The sequence below is a fragment of the Heterodontus francisci genome, chromosome 5, assembly GCF_036365525.1.
Source record: "Heterodontus francisci isolate sHetFra1 chromosome 5, sHetFra1.hap1, whole genome shotgun sequence".
NCBI classification, from domain to species: Eukaryota; Metazoa; Chordata; class Chondrichthyes; order Heterodontiformes; family Heterodontidae; genus Heterodontus; species Heterodontus francisci.
In genome coordinates, this window is record NC_090375.1 from 117,636,753 (window position 1) to 117,651,233 (window position 14,481).

Below are 14,481 nucleotides of genomic sequence, written 5' to 3' on the forward strand. Positions count from 1 at the left end.
AATGTTTTGGGGATAGTTTCTTATTACAGCGCGTTCTGGAGCCAAACAGAGATCAGGCTGTACTAGACCTGGCATTGTGCAATAAGTCACAGAAGAGGAGGCTCTACCTAGACCAGTAGTAACAGATGTGTTTCCACATGTTGGAGTTTCCTTACCAATATTAAGTCATCATTACTATAAATATTCTCAGTGACCCGCCCAAACCTGGCCAGATTCAGATCCACTACTACCCACAAGTGGAAGTGGAAACTTGGTGGCAGAGGGCCAAGGCTGGGCCCCAAGTAAGTTGTGAGGGGAGCTGATCAGGAAGGTGGAAGACTGGGCAAAGGCTCCCTAGTGAGGCCTGAAGGAGTATTCAATAAGCCTCAATTCCATTTTTAAAAAACCCTCACTTAGCATTTTAAGAAAATATATAGAAAGGATCTATCTAAATGTATTTTACTGACTTAGTAAACTCCTCAAACAATTGATGAACATTGCTAGGTTCATGGTCTTGCTTGAAGTGTTTTCTCCACAATTAATTTTAGAGACAAGGTGGCTGAAGACAGTTGCAAATGCTTCAGCCTTTTCTTTTGCACTGATGGGCTGGGCATGCACATAATCCTGGGTTGTAGCTTCACCACATTTGGCACCTTATTTTTAGATATGCCTGGCACTACTCCTGGTGTTCTCTCCTGCACTCCTCATTGAACCAGGGTTGGTCCCTTGGCTTGATGGTAATGGTAGAGTGCTACTAAGAAGAAAAAAAATAACTTTATATGGTATTTTAGAAGCTTCAGGATGAACATAATTGTTGCCCATGTTCTTCACAGATAGTGTCCCCACCTTAAATATTTCTCTCTTTGTCCCTATCCCCAGTCAGCCCTAATGTCTTTGCAACTCTGCCAGTCTCCAAAGCATCTGCCTCTAATGTGGTCAGGGTGGCGATGGTTGCAGGTCCATCCCCAGTTCTCTGCCTCTCCCTGGAGTTGTGGGCTGTTTTCTCCTGCAATGAGAGAGGCAGAGGGTTATGAGTGTGAGAAGTGGAATGTGTGCTGAGAATGGAATGAGAACATTTGTGGAGGGTGACTGTGAGGGATGGATATGAGAGAACAATAGTGTTGTCTGTTGAGATGGAGATTTGAGGAGATGCCTAGAGAGAAAAGAATGTTTGGAACCTCAAGGTGTGTTGGTCAGAGGAGTGCTGTGCAGGAGAATGCTCAGGAGATCAGAGTGATGGCTGACACCTGAGAGTGTTATGCCTCTCACCTTTCCTGGTCTAATAAGGTTGTTAACCCTTCTCCAGTACTGTAGCCAGGTCCTGGGCTGCACATTCCTGTTGCTGATGGCCTGTGCTACTTCCAGCCACACCTGTTTCATCAGTGAGGCTAACCTGTTCCTCCCATCCTGAGGAAACAGCATGTCCCTTCTGGCCCTCACTGCCTTCAGCATGACCTCCAGGGGCGACTCAGAGAACTGGGGGGCAGCCTTCCCACATTTTCCTTCCATTTTCTCCACAAGCTTTCAGACCAAAGATTTCCTGCAGCCATTCTGGCCCCTGACTGGATCCCTTTAAATAGAAATCCTTCCTTTAACAGATCTGGCGCAACATCCTGCCTGCCCTTTCTGATTGATTGGGAAACCTGAAAGCGGGATGCTGTGTTAACAAGCCATGGCAAGACCAGCTTCAATTCCAAATGGGTTCCCAACCCATTACCGGCCTCCCTGCTGTGTGCAGGTCTATTCAGATAAAATTCTGCCCTTACAACAACACAAAAGCAAAATACTGTGAATGCTGGAAATCTGAAACAGAGCAGAAAATGCTGGAAATACTCAGCTGGTCAGGCAGCATCTGTGGAGAGAAGGGTCATCGACCTGAAACGTCAACTCTGCTTTTCCCTCCATAGATGTTGCTTGACCCGCTGAGTATTTCCAGCATTTTCTGGTTTTGTTTCAAAATTCTGCCCCTGATGTCTGTCAAGATTAAAATTTGAGCTCATTTTTATATCATAAATACCGCTTTCCTCCTGTCACTCAGGGTCATGTAAAACTCACTTGTTTTACAAATTTCGCAACATTCACAATGTTGTATTGAAGACTTCCTCTGGTGCACCCATCAGAATCTATTGTGAAAGATTTTTTGTTCCTCAGTTTCTGTGCAAGATTTTCTACTCTTATCTCCATCAGCGATCCTTGGTTGACTGGTTATTCTTCCTGCTTCATACAGTAACAAACAGGTTTGAATTTTGATTCAATATGCTGTTTAGTTTTCTCAGTTCATGCTCTGTTGAATACTGATGCCAGAGCCTGATAATCATTGCTGGAAATACAGGTCACTTGTGAACAGTCAGCCGCATTCCCAGCACTTCATTAATCAGACATTTAAAAAACATTTACACTATCTTCAGTGTAAAATATTTGATTTGATTTACAGGCCTTATCTTATTTTCAAAGAACATGAATTAAAGACTTACAAATTTCACATTTGGTTTTACAGTTTAATTTTATTCTGGAAACTCTTGTTCATTTAAGATTGATCTTAATCACCTTCACTTGCAAGTGAAGACAGTTTCCACAAGAATGAATAAAGGCTTTCAAAACTGTGGTTAATAAAATAGCTCAGTAATTAAAATGTGTTTTGGCATGACATGCTTCCTTCCTCTATAGACTGGTAGATTTCTAAGTAAAATGGATGAGCAATAGCTTACAGTGATTTGAATATTGAGCTTAGCGTATCAAAAGGGCTTATGGCAAAATGTTTGCTCATAATAGGCAGCAGGCATCTGTTTTGACACCACAGGTATTTGAGTAATACACTGAACTCTGCAGTTTATTTCTTTTGGGATTATTTTTTACATATAAGAAAGACAAACTGCCTAACCAGATGAATAGAAAATCGGGAAAAGAGTTTATAATCTGCAATGTGAATTCTTTGTTAACATCTGTGAACACAGCTTCTCTGTTACTTCTTTTGCAAATTAAACCCAGTAGAACCAGGTAGTTTAAGTGTCTTTCTGTTTTTTTAAAAAAGATTCTGTAGAAGTAAATTAAAGCTATGGTATCTCATACTGGGTTAAAACATTTTTTTTACCAATGTACAAGCATAAACTGTCAAATACAAAGCAAACATTGATATCCTGTGACATACTTAATTGAAAGCTCAACATTTCTGTTCAAGAGTAGTATTCTTTAATGAAATCAAGATTTGCTTTATGGCTAATACATTTCTTCTTCTTCTTTGGCCTCCTTGTCTCGAGAAACAATGGGTAAGCGCCTGGAGGTAGTCAGTGGCTTGTGAAGCAGCGCCTGGAGTGGCTATAAAGGCCAATTCTAGAGTGACAGACTCTTCCACTGGTGCTGCAGATAAAATTGGTTGTCGGGGCTGTTACACAGTTGGCTCTCCCCTTGCACTTCTGTCTTTTTTCCTGCCAACTGCTAAGTCTCTTCGACTCGCCACACTTTCGCTCCGCCTTTATGGCTGCCCACCAGCTCTGGCGATCACTGGCAACTGACTCCCACGACTTGTGATCAATGTCACAGCATTTCATGTCTCATTTGCAGACGTCTTTAAAGCGGAGACATGGACGGCCGGTGGGTCTGATACCAGTGACGATCTCGCTGTACAATGTGTCGTTGGGGACCCTGCCATCTTCCATGCAGCTCACATGGCCAAGCCATCTCAAGCACCGCTGGCTCAGTAGGGTGTATGTGCTGGGGATGTTGGCTGCCTCGATGACTTCTGTGTTTCATGCTACTCAGGAAAGGAAAGGGGTCTGATGAGGCACTGCTATGCTGAATTGTGCCTTTCATATTGTCATGGAATGAGGTGATGATACTTAGTAGCTTTGGTGGACATCCGATCTTTTCTAGTAGTCTGAAGAGACCACGTCTGCTGATGAGGTCAAAGGCTTTGGTGAGATCAATGAAGGCAACGTAGAGGGGCATCTGTTGTTCACGGCATTTCTCCTGTAGCTGGCGAAGGGAGAACAGCATGTCACTGGTGGATCTCTCTGCTCGAAAGCCACACTGTGCCTCAGGGTAGACACACTCAGCCAGCTTCTGGAGCCTGTTTAAAGCGACTCGAGCGAAGACTTTCCCCACTGTGCTGAGCAGGGAGATTCCACGGTAGTTGTTGCAGTCACCGCGGTCACCCATGTTCTGATAGAGGGTGATGATATTGGCATCGCGCATGTCTGTGGTACTGCTCCCTCGTCCCAGCACAGGCAAAGCAGTCCGTACAGTGCTGAAAGTATAGCAGGCTTGGCACTCTTGATGATTTCAGGGGTAATGCTGTCCTTCCCAGGGGCTTTCCCGCTGACTAGAGAATCAATGGCATCACTGAGTTCCAATTTTGTTGGCTGTTCGTCCAGCTCATCCATGACTGGCAGAGACTGGGCTGCATTGAGGGCGGTCTCAGTGACAACATTTTCCCTGGAGTACAGTTCCAGGTAATGCCCCACCTGGCGGTCCATTTGCTTGCATTGGTCAGTCATTGTATCCCCTGATTTAGATTTGAGGGGGGGCGATCTTCTTGATGGTTGGCCCAAAAGCTCTCTTAATGCCATCATGCATTCCTCTGATGTTTTCGGTGTCAGAGGCCAGCTGAATAGGACTGCATAGGTGTTGCCAGTCGTCATTTGTGCAGTGCCTGGCTGTTCTTTGTGCAGTGCATCTGGCTGCTTTAGGTGCTACGGATGTTAACTCGCTGGGGGCATTCTTGTAGTTCAACAGTGCAATGCGCTTAGCGGCTATGACAGGTTCCAGCTCTTCAAAGTGAGATTGAAACCAGTCTGCATTCTGCTTCACACCTTTGCCATAGGTGGTCATTACTGAGTCATAGATGGCATCTTTGATGTGGGCCCACTTCATCTCTGCATCCCCTGTAGGAGTGTTTTGAAGGGCTTTTTCAAGTGAATTTAGAAACTTATGTAACAGCTGTGGATAAAAAATTCTGCTAGTGTTGATGTGTGGGCGGCCCTTCTGCTTGGAGTGATGCAGCTTCTTTGGTTTGAGTCTAACCTTGCTGCACACCAGGGAGTGGTCGGTGTCGCAGTCCGCACTGTGGAAGCTGCGTGTGATTTGAACGCTGTTTAAAGAGGCTCGCCTTATGACGATGAGGTCCAGCTGGTGCCAACAACGTGATCTTGGGTGCCTCCAAGAAACCTGGTGACAGGATTTAGTATGAAAGAACGAGTTGGTGATGCAGAGGTTGTGATAGATACACAACTCAAGCAGTCTCTGTCCATTCTCATTCATCCTTCCAATGTCATAGCGCCCAAGGCAGGAGGGCCATGAGCCATGGTCGGCCCCAACCCTGGCATTAAAGTCCCCCAGCAGGAACAGATGTTCGGTAGTGGGGATGCTGCTAATGATATTATGGAGTTACTCGTAGACCTGGTCTTTAGCTTCAGGTGGGAAGCAGAGTTTTGGAGCATAGATACTGAGTAGGTGTACTGGACCAGAGGCGGTGAGCAGTCGGATGGACAGTATGCGTTCTGAGCCATTTGAAGGTGGCTCTATCATGCTGAGCAAAGAGTTTCTGATGGTGAAGCCCACTCCATGCTATCTTGGTTCTTCAGGATCTCCAGCCTGCCAGAAGAAGGTGTAGTCTTGCTCACTTAGAGATCCGCTCACAGGGAGGTGCGTCTCCTGAAGTGCTGCAATGTCCACATTGAGACAACTGAGCTCGTTGTTAATGATGGCGGTGTTCCGAGAATCGTTGATTTGTGTAAGGTCTTCCGACAGGCCAGGACACATAGTTCTGACGTTCCAGCTTGCAAAACCAAGGGCTCGTACCTTCTTTCCTTTTTTTGTCATGCTGTTTGATGTGGTGTTACAATCCACTTTTCAGGCAATGACCCTGAGCTTCAAGCACCCATTGAAGCAGGTGGACTGTGGCGGGACAGAACCTTACTGTCCGCGGGCTGCCTGGTTTGAAGTGGGTGGTCGCTGTCCAGTGAGATGCGATGTCCTCTCTCACCGACAAAGGCAACCCGTGGCGCCCAATCTCTACGCCAATTGAGCTGGACTTATAACCCGTAACTGCTGTCTTCCGTGTTGATTTGGTCGCTGTGAGGCGACTATGGAGTGACCTCTCCATGGCGCATGCCTGGGCAGATGTTTGGAGGTTGTGAGTTGCCCAAGCGACAAAATCCCCCTCTCGGCATTCCTGGTGGGGTCCAAAGGAGTGCAGAGCACGACGTTTGGCACCGGTATGGCTGCAGGAACTGCCGGAAACATGCCAAAGGTGACACATGACTGCCTTCGGGGTTCCGTTCTGGATTTTCTGTTAGGGTTTACTCCCTTAACCTTGGTCTCTCCTGAGACGCCCACAAAGCAGTGGGGTTTTAGGGCCCCTGCTCAGGGATAGGTGGATGCCGGTGGGTGGAAGGGAGTGCAGGGGGGAGTGGGTGCGAGGGGGAGGGGTGTGGAGGGAAGGGGTGCGAGGGGGAGCTGGGAAGGGGGCTGCAGGGGGTAGGGGAGAGAGTGCAGGGGAAAGGGCTGCGAGGGGAAGATGGTGCGAGGGAGGAGTTGGGAAGGGGGTGCGAGGGGGTGGGAGGAAGGGGGTGCAGTTAGTGACTTCAGCACATAATATTAGGAGTGAACAATAGGTTCAGTCCCCGAGGCCAGCCACTGTGATAGGAGGTGGGCACATTTATAGTTTTCAAAAATACGTCGGCTATTTTAATGACAGAGCTCTGTGGGAGGCCAGTCAATAATGACTGGACCTCATTTAAACCTTGCTGGCCAGTTGCCAGCCCAAAAAGAGGGGAAGATCAGGCTGTCCCAGAGGCTGTCCTTTTTGCACTTGGGTAAGTCATGGATGGGGGGGGCAGGATTTCACAGGTGGAAGATGGGGAATCCCTGGGAAGCAGAGGACCATCCAGAATTACCTGTGGAATCTGGAGGAGCATTCCTGCTGCTCCTCAACCCACAAAGATCATTTTAAAATACAGTGTGCAAGGCATTGCTGAGGACCTACATGCAAGCGTTTGATTACCATCTTTGATGGTCCGTGCAGGTGGTCGCTCTTTCCATGGATAAAGACATCGTTGCAAAGGCCTGTGATATCAAGTGTGGAACGTCTGCATACATTGCACATTCAGAACTGTTCTGAAGAAGGGTCACTGACCTGAAATGTTAACTCTGCTTCTGTCTCCACAGATGCTGCCAGACCTGCTGAGTATTTCCAGCATTTCTTGTTTTTATTGCGTACTCTTTTCTGCTGTCCCTGTCTCCATCATCTGTTCCTGCTCACTTGTGATGTGAGATACCAGATGAAAACGCAACTACTTTCCTTACCGGTCTCACTGAAATGTGTGTATATGAGCTCTTGCATGGTCTGCATGAGTCCTGTAATGGTGCACCCTCAGATGAGTGGCATCCTCTGAGGAGTGGTTATCATCCTGCTCCTGGATCACCCCTTGTAGATGCCTGATGGCCCTGTTGAAGATTAAAGACATTAATTAAAACTGTCAAGAATGTTTTAGGTGATTATCATGCACATGATCATATTTCTGTGGCTGCTGGTATCAAGTCAACACAAGAGTATTGTATGCCATGTGGCTGTGTGATATTTAATTCCAAGTAGCCCATTTCCCCATTTCTGATAGTCAAGCACGCTGAGACTCCACTGATGTCCAGCGCCTAGGCTTCTGCAGCTGTCAGTTGCAGGATCTCCTCTGGGTCTCTGCCTCTTCCTAATGTTCTGTGCTGCAAGGAGAGAAAGGACCTTTAAATAAGACTAATGGCAGGTGTTGAATGGGTGGATGGAGAGCATTTATTGAGGATGCCTTTGAGGAAGAAGCATGACATTGCCTAAAGAGTGAGGGTGAATGTCAGTGGTGGATGGACAAATGGGGATGTGAGGAAATGTGTAGACAGAGAGGGCTGGTTGTACCTGTAAGGTAAGTTGCTATGAGGAATGATGTGCTGGAGTAGGCTTGAGAAGGCTGAGTGAAGGGGTTGACGTGCTACACACATTGGGATGTAGTTGAATGAGCCCGTGTACTCACCTTTCCTGCCCTGCTTAGGTCATTAAACCATTAAACTGTTTTCAGCATGGCACCATACACTTGCTGCTGATCTCATTGGCAACCTCCAGCCATGCCTTCTTGGTTTCACTGGCAGGCTGCTTCCTCCCTTCAATAAGGAACAGTATCTCCCTATGGGCCATTACAAACCCCCAGCATCACATCCAGTGAGGTGTCACTAAAGTGAAACACAGCCTTTGAACACATGCAGCCCATTCTGTCAATACATTGTATTCTGCTCCCAATTCTGCAATCTATCACGTTTCATGTTTGCAATGGCCCTTTAAATAGTGGAGCTTAAATCAACTTTTGTGCGTCGTCATCATGCCCACTCAAGCTAATTAGTTGGGAAATCAGGAAATAATATGGTAATGCAGTGGTGGAGTTAAAATGCGACTGATGGACACACTGCACTTACTTCCGGGTTTCCCTTCTCCCTATCACCACCTTGTGCCAGGAGCCTAAAATCCAGCCCACATGCACACTCTGAAGGTACAGTAAAATATTCATGAAATAATACCTACTGATAACATATACAAACGAGCTGAAAAGTATGCAATTACAATCCCAAAAGCAAGCCATAATCTCTAAGACTATGTTGCTTACATAGTTTCTGTTATAAATGTTATCCATGAATGGGCGCATAGTGTCGTAAATTTATTCTTATTGTTCATGACATTTCAAATGATTACAGCAAAACCTTCTACTAAGCAGTTCTTAGTTTAGTTTAGAGATACAGCACTGAAACAGGCCCTTCGGCCCACCGAGTCTGTGCCAACCATCAACCACCCATTTATACTAATCCTACACTAATTCCATATTCCTACCACATCCCCACCTGTCCCTATATTTCCCTACCACCTACCTATACTAGGGGCAATTGCTAATGGCCAATTTACCTATCAACCTGCAAGTCTTCTGGCATGTGGGAGAAAACCGGAGCACCCGGAGGAAACCCATGCAGACACAGGGAGAACTTGCAAACTCCACACAGGCAGTACCCAGAATTGAACCTGGGTCGCTGGAGCTGTGAGGCTGTGGTGCTAAGCACTGCGCCACTGTGCTGCCCAAAGTTCTGATCTATGTCAATCAGTATTCCATGTAAATTTTCCCCAAGTTTAGATTACTCCACAGTAATGATTAGCTATCCCACTTGTATATAGGTTTGTCTGAGTTTATCAGTTTACTATGAAAATAATTTGGAAAGGTTCATATCCTTAAATTGTTCAAAACCTATTCTTATTCACTCTGCATGATTAGTTCTGGTAAGTCAACTGCTTTAAGGTGCAGTGGCACTTTCAAATCCTATGATTTATTAAAGCACAGTGAAATTCAGCACTAAATTAATAATGCTTGTTTATATTGTTTTGCTTAGATTCCAGGGAGATAGTTTAATAGAAGAATCCGATGATGGAGCACAGATGTCGCACTCCCCTGAACAAGCAGTCCCTGAGCACCATGCAGGGTGTGAGTAAGAATGTTTCTATGCAAAAGAAAAGCTACTTAATTTGAATACATTATAAGGTTTGGCACAGGTCAAAGAACCAAGGGAGTGATTTTAACTGTACCTGCCTGTCAGAAGCCATCATCAAGAAGCTGATTGTAATTTTAACTTGGCAATTGAATGGGAAGGCTCAGTGAATTTCTTGTCAGGTCCAACCTAGTTGGGAAGGGATCAGAAGAGACCCAGAGAGATAATTTAAAATAAAAATAATTATTGTACGAGCAGGAGGAGCAGGAGTACTCCTCTATGTCCCACAAGGACAGGTTAAGCCTCCCCTGCCACAGACTCACATGCAACACCTCCCCCCGCCACTTTCCAACTGTGAGACTCCCATGGGACAGCCCTGGTGGCTGATCATGCCATCCCCCTGGTCTCAGAGGATGGCCTCTGGGCGGTGCGATTTTCTGACGTTTGCCGCCACCTTAACAGCCAAAATGGGTGGGAAGTCGGCTGGTGGTATTCAAATGAGTCCAGAGTGTTAAAGTATGGTGAGTCTAATTTCTGAAGGAACAGCTGCATTACCAACTCACAACGCTACTCACCCAGCAGAAATTGTCCCAGAGTTAAAATTAGACCTCAAGACTATTATTTTATATGAATCGATAGAATGTTAAATCCCACAAATCCTTAGGGTTGAGCCAGTTGACATGAATGCTCAAAGTCTTTATCCCTAAAATCAACTCAACACCAGCGGATGAATTACTACCTCTTCATCAACTACAGCGATGTCAACCTTTAAATATTAAAATCAGTGAGGTAGCCCCTCTAAAGGTTACAGGGAGATCTGAGATTTGTCCAAGGACTCCAGTGGTGTCCACTAGCAAAGCTCCTGGCCTCTCTTGTATTTTAGGCATTTTAGAGGTAGAAGAATGGCTTTCCTTGCAAGTTAATGTTGTTTATTTGGATATGCAGCCCTGGAAAAAAAGAGTTAAAGATTTAATGCAATTAAGGTGAGTTGTTGTGTTGCACAAGGACTGGTGTTGGGGCCACTGTTGTTCGTGATTTACATAAATAATTTGGACTCTGGAATCAGAAGTGCAATTACAAAATTTGCGGTGACACCAAATTGGGAGGTATAGTCAACACTGAAGAAGATGGTGATAAGTAACAGCATGGTTGTGTAATTGTGAGGTGGTGCATTTTGGTAGGAAGAGGCTACAGACTCTTTGGAAAAACAGGCTGGATTTTATGGGCCCCCTGAAGCGGGGTCGGAGGGCCCATAGAATCACTACGGGTGGTGGGGGCAGAGGGCCTGTCACTGCCTCATTGCCGCCAAGGGATTTTGCGGGGGTGGTGGGAGGGAATAGGCTGTCGATGGCCTTTCCGTCCAAATGCCAATTGAGTCCTTTAAGTGGCCTATTAACAGTCACTTCCTATTGCCGCTGGGATCTTATCAGGAGCAGGGATGCCTCCACCATGCTGGGAGGGCACCTTGTAAAATGAAACACCCTCCCTGCGGGCTTGAGGAGGGTCCCTACTTCGTGGGCAATCTGTAGCCCATGGAGGACCCCCACTAGCAAAACCTCCATCTCCATGGATACCCCTAGCACTGGACTTCATGTCCGCCCTCTCTCACCCCCTTGCCAGGGCATTCCTGAATGGTCCAGGCAACCCAGTCTCACTTAGCTGAGGTCTGGGGTTCTAGCGCTGGGCCTGGGTCCAAGGCCTTTGCAGGTAATGGCCACCACTAGCGCTGGTGCTGCTAATGCTGCTGAGCTGCTGGCCCTGTGATTGTCTGGCAGCTCTTGGAGGTGGGATCCCTGTCTTTAAAGGGATGGGGATTCTAGTGCGGGACACTTAGGCAGCAAAATGATGGAGGATCAATTTGGGGGGCACAAAAAGGCTGAGGCGGGGTTCCCCCTGCATTTTCGGCCCAGCCCCGGGAGCCCCGTCTCCTTCATAAAATCCAGCCCCAAGTGTTTAAATGGAGTAGAAGAGCAGAGGGATCTGGGGCTACAAATATGCCAATCACTTAAAAGAAGCGACATAAATTAGGCTATTAAAAAAGGCAAAGCAAGCACGAGGGTTCATTTCTAGAGGGATAGAATTAAAAAGCAGAGACATTGGCTGGCATCTTACCACCTTTGAAATTAATCTTCCATCGGGGACAAATGCAGGACCAACCCCGATTTTCTGTGAGTCCTGCTTGCCTGCATGATCTTTTAGGAGGCTGACTCAAACTTGGCTGCCTCCACATCAGCCAACTAATTAAGCAGAGGTGGGCACTGCCCAGGCAGCAAAGAGAGCATGGGGGCGCTCCAACATGGAGACATCCTTGGAGGCCTGCAACAATTTCATGAGTTATGAGGCCCTAGCCAGTAGGACCATCGGAGCGGAGGGGAAACCCCTCTGGTAGATTCATTTGCACCACGGATGTGGCCTTTCCTGCCTCCACAGAGCTGTCAGGCTTGGCACACAGCTGGAGGCCCCGCCGACACCACGAAAATACCAGCAGAGTCCTCCCTCTCCCCAACATTAGCCTCCTAATTGATAGTGATTGGCTACCCTCTGCTGCTGGGCAGGTAGCTGCTTCCGTTGTTCATCCACCTCCGGAAAGATCGCCTGGAGGCGGGAACGCGTGGCCCACTGACACAACGTCTTAATCTACAAGTTTGCTCCCGGTCCCACCTTTAAACCTGCCTTTACGGGACCAGGATAATTCTGTCCATTATGTTGTACTTGACATATTTGGACAGTTCTTGTCTACACATATATAAAGACTGTATAGATACTGGAGAAGATGCAAAAAAGTTTTATAAGGATGATACTAGGACTGAGAGATTATACTTATCAGGAAAGATTAAAGAGGGTGGGGCTTTTTTCTTGAGAAATAAGAAGGCTAAGGGGTGACCTGATACAGTGGCCTTGATATTTAAAGGGATGTGTATAGCACGGGGGAAACAGAGAGGCTGGGAATGCAGAAGTCCTGCAGAATTTAGCAGCAGGACACCATTTTAATTTTCTTCTTCCATTTCCCAAATGGGAAAACTAGCGGCAGGAAGCCTTAGCCAGGGAATCATGGAGATGGGCCCCGACAATTGGGAGGGGAGAGTCAGTCAGAGATTGGGGCTTGGCAGAGGGTAGGAAGAGGCTATCAATGGAGGGCCGGACATTGACCATCGTGGCGGGGTGGAGAGAGAAGCCAAGATTAGCAAAGCAGAGGACAAAGACTCCCTTGAAGGGCTGCAGGGAGAACTCCTGCTGCTCCTAGCCCACAGGAGTACTGTAAAAGGCACTTACCTTCTTAAATTTTCAGCTTTCCAAATGCTGGTAAATGCAGCAGCAACTGTTAAATTTAAATCAGACTGCTAGTTATACAGTGGGAGCTTGATTTAAATATATTAATGAAGTGCCCTGCCTCTCCACAGCCAAACACTTCAATGCTGCAAAATCTGTCGTAGTAAAAATGGGAACAGGTACCTGTAAAAACAGCAACATGTACTTCTGGGTTGGGTTTGAACAGCCTACTGACCATTTCTTGCCCATAATTTGGAAAGCAAATTGTAGATGAGGCTTTATTACAAAGGGTTTGGAGTATAGGAGTAAAGTCTTATTACAATTATACAGGGCTTGGTGAGACCATACATGTATTACCATGTAGTTTTTGTGTCCTTATCTAAGGAAGGATATACTTGACTTACAGGGAGTGCAATGAAGGTTCACTAGTCTTATTCCTGGGATGAGGGAGTTGTGCTATGAGGAGAGATCGAGTAGACTCGGCCTATATTCCGTAGAGTATAGCGAGGTGCTCTCATTGAAACATAAAATTCTTAAGGGCCTTCATAGGATTGATGCTGGGAGAATATTTCCCCTGGCTGGGGAATCTAGAACCAAGGGTCACAGTCTCAGAATAAAGGGCTTAGGACTGAGATAAGGAAAGATTTCTTCAGTTAAACATAGAAACATAGAAAATAGGAGCAGGAGAAGGCCATTTGGCCCTTTGAGCCTGCTCCGCCATTTATTATGATTATGGCTGATCATCCAACTCAGTAACCTGTTCCGGCTTTCGCCCCATACCCTTTGATCCCTTTAGACCCAAGAGCTATAAAAGGTTGTAAATCTTTGTAATTCTCTACCCCAGAAAACTGTGGATACTCAATCGTTGAGTATATTCAAAACAAAGCTCGATAGATTTTATGCCAAAGGAATTAAATAATATGGGGCAGTGCGAGAAGGTGAAGTTGAGATAGAAGACCAATCATGATCTTATTGAATAGCAGAGCAGACTCAAAGGGCCAAATGGCTTTCTCCTGCTCCTATTTCTTATGTTCTTATGGTCTGAGGGATTAATATTGAGGCCAATACAACTTTAAAAATCAAACTTTAGTGATTAGTTTTCAGGGTGAAAAAATTCTAAGTTAAAAAGGTAGTGGGGGGGGGGGGGGGGTGGGGGCTGTACTTCTTAAAGTACCGTAAAATATGGCGGTGTGCACGCGCGGGATTTACTCTGCTGAGCCACCACGATATTATACATAGTGGCTCATTTACACAACCGGGACAGACCGCCCGACCCCGATGATGTCAAAGAGGCGGGCACTCCATTGCCAACAATGGCGTCTGGTGCCACTGTGCAGGCATCTTCGTCCTTTTTAAAGGGCATCAAGCCCTTGCATTGCAGTTCAATTTTTATAGTTATAGACACGTTAAAGTGTAAAATTTAATCAAATATTCAAGCCCTTATCCCACTGTCCCAATGACTAAACAATTTATTAATTGCCCTCTCCCCCCAAAAAAAACTTACTATGCGATCCCAACCTTCCCCCACCCCCCAAAGTTTGGAGCCCTTTATCTTCAACCCCTTCCCACTATCCCCTCCACCAATTGCAAGAGTTTTCCATGCTCCTCCCCTCCTCCCCCCATCTGAAAACTTACCTGCTTCCCCCTACCAACCAGTGTCTCTCCTCGGACCTCCAAATGGAGCTCCGAAGGCACAGGGGTTCTGGCAACCGACCGGAATATTCACAG

The 14,481-nt window shown here is 46.3% G+C and overlaps 1 protein-coding gene across 4 annotated transcripts in view; it reads left to right on the forward strand.

Moving 5' to 3' along the window:
- c5h8orf34 (chromosome 5 C8orf34 homolog) overlaps nt 1-14,481 on the forward strand; it is a 567,297-nt gene that overhangs the window by 446,508 nt on the left and 106,308 nt on the right. For all 4 annotated transcript variants that reach the window (XM_068031961.1, XM_068031962.1, XM_068031964.1 and 1 more), the window contains exon 9: nt 9,388-9,479. In XM_068031961.1, coding sequence (XP_067888062.1) covers nt 9,388-9,479 — 92 coding nt within the window. The remainder of the gene's footprint in view (nt 1-9,387; nt 9,480-14,481) is intronic.